Genomic DNA, 11,289 nt, shown 5'->3' on the forward strand with positions numbered 1-11,289 from the left:
TGCTTCATTTTGTTTAAAACTAAAAGTTTAGCTTCAACTTTTGCTCTTCAGACAGCTGTCCTGAGACATTATTTTTTGGATAGCAAAATAATTGTTAGAATAAAACAATTTTGGGATTTGTGAAATTTTTAGTTTAAAAAAAATCTTTGTTATATGTTCCACTGTATCAAGAAAAACCGAGTTGGCGCCCAGCAGAACCTTGCTACAACAACAAAAAATAAAGGACAGATGAGAACAATCTTCTTCAAAGCTAGAACAGCTTAAAAAAAAACGGTAGCCCTGTTCTGTTTAGGAATACATCCCCCCTCCTCCCCCCCGGTAAAATTTTAGAGCACACAGCTTTACCTAGCCTTTGCCTCTTAGCCAGCTGTATCTAGAGGACAAATGGGTTAAAAAATAGTTAAACATCTATTGGCTACGAAATAGTTCAGTATTTATGCTAGAACTATTAAATCTTTTAACAGAAAAATACTGAAGCAAAGGGAAAAGTCTATGACAGATCTCAATTACTCTGCGATAAAACATCTTTAAACTCAGACACAGAGAGAAAAGAAATAGAAGAAAAAATGATAAACAACAATCAAGGCTAGATGATAAAAAGAGATACTGTTTGCGTTTTTCAGAAATTCAAAGTAAACTGCATTAAAAACCCTTATTTCTATGTTCCGCATGTACAAGAATGAATCATCAGTCGAATCTAAAAGTCTGATATTTTCCCCTTCCAGGCTTGGTTCTCAGTCAAAAACTATACCTGGTAAAAAAGAGTTCATCTGCTGACGCAGAACACCCTAAAACAACAAATTTGTGAGCACTAGAAGGTAAAAGAGATGACAGTGACAAGAAAACATGATGAAATGCTGAATTAAAAAAAAAAGTTAGAAAACATGTTTTGTATTTTTTCCATATTCACACTGAAGATTTTTTTTTTAATTCCAAGTATTAAAGAAGCTTTTATTCGTGATCCATAAGTCATTACTTGTCTGGGAAATGTTCCTTTCTTGAGGCAAGAGAAAGTTTTTAACGACTACTAAAATGCACTGTTATCAAGAAGACCAGATGTTGGCTCAAATTATCTTCAAGAAACCACGTTTCTAGGAAACAGAGACAGGATCTTGTCAGCAATCACTACGTAACTGTTCAATTGTTATGGGAAACTGAACAGATTCTCAGGAAATAAAACAATTGAGGCATTTCTAACCTGTAAATGGAAACAATTATTCCTTAAATGGTATTAAATGACAACATGTAAATAGGGTACAGAAACCTTCTTCCCAATCTATAAAATAAACATTACCACTACTATTAAGAAACAGGTATTTGAGACTAGCATCTACAAAGCCTTGAAGATCGCCTGGACGCGATCCTGTTCAACGTGCACTAGGTGACCCTGCTTGAGTAGGGGGGTTGGACTAGATGATCTCCAGAGGTCCCCTCCAACCTCAACCATTCTGTGATTCTGTGATCTGCGATCTGCAGAGCCTGATCCATTCTCTGCCAGGCAAAGCCGACACCACCACAGGCCCCTGCTTCAAGGAACAAACGTGGAGCCAGCATAAGCATTTACAAAGCACACTGACTTTTCAAAACATATTACAAAGACAATTTCACCAAACCTTTCAATTTGCAGCTCTCACAAAGACAGCAGTAATCTGCTACAATAGTCGAGGGCATCTGAAAGCACGTTCCAAGTACAACACACACAAAACAGTACAACATGAACAACAGTTTCTTCATTTCTGTGTTTAGTACACAACGGGTCAGGCACATATAATCAGGAAGTAATTCAGCATTCAAGATTAAGAAACATTGCATTCATTTAAAAGCTCCTTATTCAGTCTAACTACACAGGGGAAAAAAAATGCAAAACAGCTAATACTCTTCTAGACTGAAGTTTACARCTGAACAGGAGAAAATGTTTTGTTCCCTTTAATTCACATAGGAGATTAAATGGAGGGGAGGGAGGGGAAGAGACAACATTACTTTTAAAACTGAATGAAACCAGAAGTTATTTGCTTGTTTGCTCATTCCTATTTTAAACAGATAATTTGATCTGATCACAACTTGCTAAGTTCCACAGATATCTGAAAGTTACACAATGCACAAATTCCTGTTACTGTAACACCTATGAGCTATATTTTAAATCTATGATTCTTTTGTATTAGGTTTATTTTCTATAACTGAGATTTTTAAACTTCTTCCAATCTCACATTTTGCATCTCTTCATAAATATTAAAATTGTTAAAACTTTTTTTTAATTCACATTTCACTTTGCATTATTTTCAAATTGCATCCTCCTGCATTAACTGAAATACTAGAACCTTTTGACATTTGAGGCTATCAGGTTACTCATGCATAAACACTGACTGAAGCAGTCTTGGCAAAAAAATTACTTTCTGACATCAGTGATGAGCAATGCTACCTATAACATCATTATTTCAAGGGCTGTCTAGCATAATGACTGAAAACAACTCACAGAAGCAACTCAGCAACATGGAGGGCCAGGGAGAAGCTTAACTCATTAAGCATCTGGTTAGATGGTGTAAGGGTTTTCTCCCTGGCAATAGCAATGAGAGTTTGGATCTTGTAATGTTATTTTGGGGTCTAACCTCCTACTTGTGCAACAGTCAAGCATAATGGCTTCAAAAAATACCAATCACACCTTCTGTCATGGTGGCCTGGTCCCATACTTTGTTGGGAAATATATGTGCCTCCCTCTTGAAAAAGCAGAGAACAAAGCAGCAAGCAAAAAGATCAAGAACTATCTTCATGCTGAGGCACGCATTCATTCAAAGAGAGAGGTTACTTATGAGTTATCTGACCTCAATATGCGTGGAAGGTCTGAACAGTTATACTGTGGATGCACGCACCCCTTGTCACTCAACGTCAGATAACTTTTCCCTATAGAGTGCTGCAGAAGTTACACTTGCTTCCAACCTCTTCGCGCTGGGAACATGGCTACCACGAAGTACACGGTGCCCAACTCAATCGGATTTCCCTCTCAGGTGTAGAAACCACGCACTGCAAGGATTCCAGAAGTATGTGAAAAGCACGACTGGAAAGGGGAAAGACAAAGCAAACCCATCCTGGATTCACCTTATAAAAGAGTAGAAGGACTCACCACACACAGGCACCTCTATGAGTAGCTCTGTGAGGAAAAGCTGAAGACAGGGGAGTTTTGGTTAATTCCAAAGCTAATGCCAAAGAGGAAGCACCTAGTTTTAAGGAAGACAAAGTTAAGCTAATTTCAGCCATCTGGTGACTGGATACACTTGAGGCACAAACAAAATGGTGACAAGGCAGCAGGTTCATAAAGCTTTAACATCAGCTTTGTTAGATGCTCTGGACCTGCATTTGGCTGGGTTAGTTTTAAAGCAATATGACTAACCGCGTGGCAAAACACTTCTGTGGTGCTCAGTTCCTCAGGAGCAACATTTAAAGTAAAGTTTGGTGCTGAGAGCCCACAGGGAGGATACCCCTGAAATGCTAAATCTGAACAGTCCCAACTTGCAATAGCGATGTACGCCAGCCTTCAGAAAGCACCCATCCAGAAAGCTCCCACAGCTCTCCCCGACAGCAGTTATCACTTTGTAAATCCTGACCCATGCCTGGTCCAGGGCAAACGCCGAGAGGTCAACAGACGATGTCTCAGACCAAGACAGCAGACATAGCTCTACTAATAGACAGGACACGACAAAGCCAAAAAGTAATTCAAAGAACAACCCATCAAGAAGGTAGGATGGGGGGGGGGGGAGTATTTTGTGAGAACTGAAAAAGGTCAAAGTACACTCCTCTTATATTTTTGTATTATATCTAGTGTATTAATGTAACTGAGCACGGGGTAAGGCAGAGTGCAATAAGGTCTCTAAGAAGTACTGTAAAAAGAACAACTAATTTCTCTCCAAATAGCAATGCATATGCAACAGTTCCCAGATATAAGTTTGATTATGATCAATATTATGTGACTATTTATAAAGCCCAAATTAACTTCTTAAGAAACAGCCCTCTATGTATTAATATAACATCTATGCATATGAGACGGAACCCATGGGACTTGGTTAGAAACTGGTTGAGAAATTTTCCGCCTCAAACATCTGTTTTTCCCTGAAGAAAAGGCTTTAAGCTTCTATACAGTAGCTCTATACACTTCAAACAGTTTCTAAAGACAACAACTATCAAATACTTTTACAAATTGACATTTTTTACATAATTCTTTTGATGAGTGGATCACCAAAACAATACAATCTCAATGTATTTTTTATCATTACAAATAGTTGTTATTTATTACTTATTATTATAAACTAAGGGATGCAAGAAATTCAGCCACAGATGTCATCTTGTTCTACATTAATGTTATTACAGAAATAACTCTTTAAAGACAAAAATTGTCAATTTTGACTCAATGAGCCAAACAAGCATGTCATTTTTCCTATATTATAATTTGCTTACTTTTGCAAAAAACATAATTTTACTTTCACCACAAAAAATAATCGCAGGATATACCTGCGAAAATATAACTATTTTTTACACAGCCTAGAAAAAAACCCTGCTGCAACCTTTTCTCTACTAATAACTTGTAATAGCAAATCTTTGGCACTGGAGGCCATCTGATTACACCACAGCCCAACAGGGTCATTAGTTTCAGGGGGGAGACATCAGGAATGCTTCAACACAAAACCACTTCTGCTCTCCAGATATTAGCATTTTATCGAATATCTTGTCCCCCTTTTCCAAAATAAAAAGTATTTCTCTAAAAAGCCAGAACTCCAGGAAAAAAAAAAAGTGTGTGTGTGTGTGCACATATATATATATAATATATACTTATATACACACACACATATATACATATACATATATATATTTCATTCATATATATATATATATATATATATATGAAATGTTACGCCTCCTATGCAGTTGTATGCTTCAGCATTTCACTAGTCATTCCCTGGCCAAAGTAATATACAGAAAGTGGCAAACTGAATATTAAAAGATAACCCATTAAAATGTTTTACTTCTGACTGAACAAAATCAATGTTGAAAAAATATCTGGCTAAAAAAACCAACAACAACAAAAACAAACACAATGTCTGAGCAGCAACCGTCAACTGTAGCAAACAGGCGTTTTTCAGCTCTTGGTAAGAGCTAAGCCATCCTTCCCGCCTCTATTCCTGCACAGCTGCAAGAAAGTTAGTGGGGGAAAAAGGCTTGGCAGTTGGGGCAAGCTGCTCCTGGGGCACTTCAGACGGCTGTCGGCTCTTAACGGCGCTCCTCCAGAGCCCACGGCGGGAGAGGAGCTCCCTGTGGGCGCCCCGCGCGCGCTGGACCAACACAGCCCCAAGCCCCTCAGAAGCACCGAAAACTGCCCGTCCAGCACCCGGCAGAGCTGAGAGGCGATGGCTCTTCCTCACCGGGGCCCCTGCCTCGCAGGGCAGCGGCCGTTAGCCCTCACCGAGCGCACCATGCCTCACCCTCGCAGGCCGCCAGGCAGGCAGCCACACTGGCACAGTCCTCCTCGTCGTACGCCAAAGAAACCTAACGACGGCTCCCCCCTTTCCTCCGCAGCAGGGTCTGCCGCGCGACAGGCAGCCTCGCGGCACCACGGCGGTCAGGACCCCAAGCGGCTCCACAGGCCCCTGCGGCGGCGGGACGGGAGCGCCTGGCCCGGCTCGGCCCGGCCTGGGGAGCCGCCAGGCAGCCGAGGCCCCCGGCAGCCCCTGCCCCACGGCCTGCAGGGCCCGCAGACTCCCTGCCATCGCCATTTTTTGCAAAATGGCACGATTCCCTTAGCTCTGCTTTTCCGGATGGCCAAGGCCTTCGACCGAGTTACGGGAGCTGAGCAGGTCTGCAAAGAGTCAGAGCCGTCTGAGCAAAAGGAGGAATTCCCAGATGGGAACCCTGCTCCGTTCTCCTGAGCCCTCAGAGAGGAGCAAACTCCAGGCTGCCCCATTCGTTTCATTTGACTGAGATCCATTACTATTTCAGAGTTAGTACTTTTAACTGAAAGACCTAAGGCATATGCCCAGTGTGGCTGAACCACACCAGTTACCGTCTGGAAGCACTCAAGTATCAAATGCAGATAAACATAAGAAGTGCTCTCCTTGGGGCCCCACAGAAGTCCTCCCGCAGCGTATCAGCCACAGCTTCGTCTAGTTCAATGTTAGAAAGCCCAGATGACAGCATTCACACAAGGTTTCTTCAGAGACTCTTGCACAAACTAGCAGATTCTACATAGAAGCCATGCTATTACTATAAGGAAGTATTACTATAAGTCTGAACCATCAGAAAAGAAGAAGAAATAAGGGGTGACACGAACAGAGTAAAACAAATAAAATTCTTGGTTTCACGCTCCATTCTTAAAGGAGGGGGGAAAAAAAAAAGATTCTCAGTGCTGCAGGTACCAAAACCACAACCGAATGCTGCAGATAAAAAAGCAACAATGAAAAAATCTTCAAAAATATTTGGAGACCTACTTTGCATACAAAAACCAGTAGGAACAAAAAGCAGTAGCATTCACCCTTGAAAATACACCTATAATGAGAATCAAGTATTTAACATTCCAAATATATTGTATGAAATAATTGAGGATCCCTCTCTTCGTTTGCACGGGAATCTTAGTGAGTAACATCTGATCTTGAAAAATTCTATAAGCTGATTTTTTAAACAGTTCCAAAGGCTTGACAAAGAGTTTCTAAAAAACCCTTGTAAATGGATGTATAGAGTTTCCTGACACTAAAAATCTTAGCACTGGCAAGAACAACATTATTTCTCTCATGGGCTGAGTATTTCAGAGGAGTATTTTTAATGTTTGAGAATTGATATTAGTTCTTTTTTCCCATTAACTACCAAAAAATCCAGGTACAATTACCACACAGAACAAGTAAAATGTATTTTTAGAAAATCAGACACTGCCATCAGACATGCAGGGATGAAACACAACAACAAATAAACATTACAATTGTGTTTGCAGGACTAAGCACATTCTGTACAAAACCTGGAACTAGGAAAGAACCATAATTATTTTCATTCATTTTTCATTTTTGTTATACAACACATCTTTGGGATACAAAAATTTTTTAACTATGCTTGATCTTGTGGCCATCTCAACCTATTAGGACCCTATTTCCACCTGCATAATACATATAATTATCTCAGTGAAAAAAATTATGCCTACACATCATTGTAGGACATTCTGAAAAGTTCAGTCTCCAGAAGTGTTACTTTTTAACAGCCTTGATTAATATTAGCCCTTTGTTAAATACAGTAGGCATAGTTTTCAGTATACCTTTGCTATTTTCTCTATTAAATAACAGAAAGAATTTACAAAACATGATAAGCTCATACAAACTGATAATTTAATGGTCAGCAATAAAAAGTTGAAACAGTTCTGAATATCACTTGTATTGATTCTTTGCCTCTTTCCATGTTTCAGCTTACCTGAGACATGGAGGAAATCTGACTTTGGCCTGGCTGATTCTGAACATCTCTCTCTGGCATAGAATCCACTGCATTTCCATCCTGTTGTGATTCAACCATTTCCATGGTCATTTGTCTAAAGGTAAGTACACACATACATAAATAATACAGTATGGGGGGGATATATTAGGCATCTAGAGAGAAACGAGCAATTCCAAACTCTCTTATATTCGGAGCAGTGAGCCAAGAATGAACAGAAAACATCTCTCTCAAAACTAACAGATGAATCTAAGTCACGCTTGCCCATTCCCCCATGTTCAGATCTTCGTATAGCTGGGGCTCGAAAAACAGGTACTTTGGAAAGCTGCTAGGAGAGGCAGCTCTGGGAATGGTTCTCAGAGAGGTGACAACAGAGTGCCGGGGTCCCACCGCAGAGCGAGGCTGACCGCTGTGGAGAGCAGAACTCCAGATCAGCCCGCCTGCACCAGCTGCAGCTGCTCCCTATGGGTCTCATCCCCTAACAGCAAGGCTCAGGCTGCCGGCAGCCATGTGCCAGCACACCGCTCTCGAAGCTCATGCGATACCATCCCAGGCTAGGATTTGTACTTGAATTGTCTGTGAACTACATGTGGCTCAAGACCCACGGATTAGCCATTCTTCTTGCTTTGCAGGCGTTAAAATTAGGCTAAGTTTCGTAGGATAAACAATTCCAGGACTCTCAGTTAAACCTATGAGTTTCAGCTCCATAGAGGGAGCCTCCAGATCCACCTGCTGCATAAAGACACTATTACCTGCCCGTCGTTTTCCCGTATTTCTTGACGCACTTGGTCATGAAGGAAGACGGGTGCKATTTAAAACAAGAGCTGGGGCCTCTGCAGCCCCTTCTCTGTTGCCAGAGGCGGCACCGGGGTGCGGGTGCGGGTGGGGGTGCAGCGCCGGGCGGGTGACGTCACAAGCGGGGCCCCGGCAACGCCGTCCTGGAGCCAGCGCAGCGCAGCCCGCGCCTGCCCCCACCACCCCGCTCCCGCGGCCCCGCGCCCCCGGCGCGCTTCCTCACCTAACCCGCCTTGTGCGGGAGGCCAGGGCCACGCAAGGAAGAAGTGATACAGTTGGGGCGTTTTAAGAGGCCAGAAGAAAAAAAACGAACTTTCTTAGATTCGGGTCAGCAGGTTCAGTTACTGTAACTAGGGCACAGCAACCCAGGCTGAAGTGTATTTTCAGCTATTTCACCTGGCTGACAGCTACCAAAGTTTCTTCTCAGGTCTTATGCAAGGATATGAAATAGACAGGAAAGGAAGTCTGCTCCTGAATTAAGTCCTACATGTTACATGTCAACTACATTAAATCAAATTAAACATAAACTTAACTCCCTTTGCTGCAGTGTGTTATAGAATATTTCACATCAATTTTCTGAGGAGACAAAAAAAAAAAACAACCCTAAACTCCACCCTTTTTGCCTCAAACAAAGGCATGGAAACATCAGTTTACCTGCATGGTCAAAAAGGAATCTAGTCAAATGATACAGAGAAGCACATTGCAAACTGGTATTCCTCTAATGGTACTCTATTGACCAGATTTAAGAGACTACTTTGTCAGCAGAACCTTGCAATTTAAGCATTTTACTGATCACAGCTGTTGTAGTACTACAGCTGTTGGCAGCCAGGCTTTACACAATTTGAGATTTCAAGGGCTAACATTAGTTCTTTTTTCTGCCAACAGAAGTTATATATTCTATGCCAATATCGGTTCAGATTAGATTCATAATAAGACATTTTACACCTAATAATTCTTTTAATGTTTCTGTCTTCTGTTAGTTTTCTCTAGAGGCACTTCAAGAATTAAAGTCTACTGAAATTCACTAAAATTTGAGCAGTTCATAGAAGAATGCTTTATACTGACAAGTTTTTCTCCACAGTTCCCTTGACAGGATGGTTAACTTATTGAATCATTCCAGTTTTTATATATGTATCCAATATAACAATAATCATTTTTAAAAGGTAGGAAAAACGTTCCTCCTTCAGCAAACTGAGAACATCAATACAAACTAAAACATGAATGCTTCATCGGATTAATAAAAGAATGCCTCCACACACCACAGAAGATAATATAATGAATATGTTCTGCCAACACATTCATTGCAATCTATTCCTATAGTTAGGAGTATAGTCAGAATTTATTCACTTTATACAGGCCCTGAAATATTCGTACTTCTTATCCCAAACCATGTAGCACATATAAACTACTACTGTCTGAAAAAAAGTTTCTCACAAAAAAGTAGAGTACACTGTACAATGTGTACATAGTGATGGACACTGCACAGTAGGTCAGTGTCAGGTGAACACTGACCTATTTATAAGGATTATACATATTTCAAATTCAAACCAACTTTTTCTTAGTGTCAACTCAGTTTAAGGTGTTATCTCAGGGTCAGAAAACATATCAGCTGAAGAAGCTTTTGATTAAATCAGAACAGCATCACTGACAGGACAATACTAAGGGAGAGCAACAACTACAGGAAAAAGTTGCCCATGTGACCTAAAAGATTAGAAGTCATTTAAAACTAGACATATGAACCTCTAGTTACTTTTTCTCCATACATAATAAGCATAGCACCCCTATCAAAATATACCCTTGTGTAATAGAGATACCAAAAAAATCCTTTTATTCCCCCCCGCTCCATACTGCAGTTTGTTCTACGAGGTTTTTTTAAATATTGCGTTTAATGTCTGTTGGTGAGCTTCAACTGTGAAAGCAAACCGGTGCAGAATTTGGTACTACTAGAAATATATGACTTTTCTAATTAAATACCCAGAGACATTTTAAAGATAATTTCTTTATTTCAGCATTACTTTATACATCAGAAACCATTTACAAAGATGGCTTACTACTAAAGAAATTGTAAGGAAAAGGCTAAGAAATATGTTTCAACCCTTGCTCTAGATATTTCTTTGAAGGTTTTTAATCACAGGAAAGTTACTGAAAAGCAAGGATGTGAATTTACAAACACCTGTTTGGCATTAAGTGGTGCCCCATCCACACCATGGAAACTCTCAGCATGTATTAGTTTCAGAAGAGCCTTGTGTTTTAAGTAGGAAGTCTAAATTATGAAATCTAAAATCTGTTTTGCTACACTGCTATGTGAAGTAGCCAGCTGGTGACAGCATTCAATGACGTAAAATGAGCAACAGTGTAGCAGATCAGACTCTGATAGCAACTTCTTTCTGCAAAGTTTTCAGTATCAGCAGAATACTTAGTTTCTTGCATCTCCTAAGCACTTAACATGTTTCCATTTTTTTCCCTCATCCTAGGATATAGATCTTACCAAAACCCTCAAAAAAAAAAAAAAAAATCAGAAAATCCCAACCTGCCATCACTGTAAGAACAAGCATACTGACTGTCACGCTGGACATAGCATCTCCACAGTCCTGCCGAGAGAGCACAGAGCCTGCTGTAAACGGGACACAATAGTCCACGCGTGGAAGAAAGAGGTCAGCCCGTCAGCAGGCGCTGAACAGATAAGAGGATCCTGTTTACGTGTCAGTATCTGCGGGATCATTCGGCCGCCACGAGACGCGCCGCTCGCCCCAGCGCTAAGTTAAAGCGTCGGCGCGGCAGTGGCGGATGCGGACAGAAAGCTCACGGCTGAGGCAGGCCCTTACACTCGGCAGGCCGGGCGCAGCTCCCCCGCCGGCCCCCCTGCCGCGCTCGGGAACCCCACAGGCAGGGACGCAGCCCGGCCTGCCGCCCGCGGGAGGAGCCCCCGGCGGAGGGCCCGGGGCCCTCTGGCAGCGGCGGCAAGGCGCGCTGCCCCGCCGCCTCCCTCGCCCGGGCTGGGCGAGTCGGGCCGGCCCCCCTCCCAGGCCAGGCCCCAGCCGG

The 11,289-nt window shown here is 41.7% G+C and overlaps 1 protein-coding gene across 6 annotated transcripts in view; it reads right to left on the reverse strand.

Annotated features, from left to right (window-relative positions):
• The window catches only part of CREM (cAMP responsive element modulator), a 32,435-nt gene that overhangs the window by 20,684 nt on the left and 462 nt on the right, over positions 1 to 11,289 (reverse strand). For 4 of the 6 annotated variants that reach the window (XM_026068515.1, XM_026068516.1, XM_026068514.1 and 1 more), the window contains exon 2: positions 7,435 to 7,549. The exons of 1 other annotated variant lie outside the window; for it this stretch is intronic. In XM_026068515.1, the coding sequence (XP_025924300.1) occupies positions 7,435 to 7,545 (111 nt within the window). In that variant the 5' untranslated portion in view covers positions 7,546 to 7,549. Of the gene's footprint in view, positions 1 to 7,434; positions 7,551 to 11,289 lie in introns of those variants that run through there. One more of the 6 variants, XM_026068517.1, reaches the window with a different exon arrangement.

Source organism: Apteryx rowi, unplaced genomic scaffold (genome assembly GCF_003343035.1).
Source record: "Apteryx rowi isolate R43461 unplaced genomic scaffold, aptRow1 scaffold_274, whole genome shotgun sequence".
Lineage (NCBI taxonomy): Eukaryota > Metazoa > Chordata > Aves > Apterygiformes > Apterygidae > Apteryx > Apteryx rowi.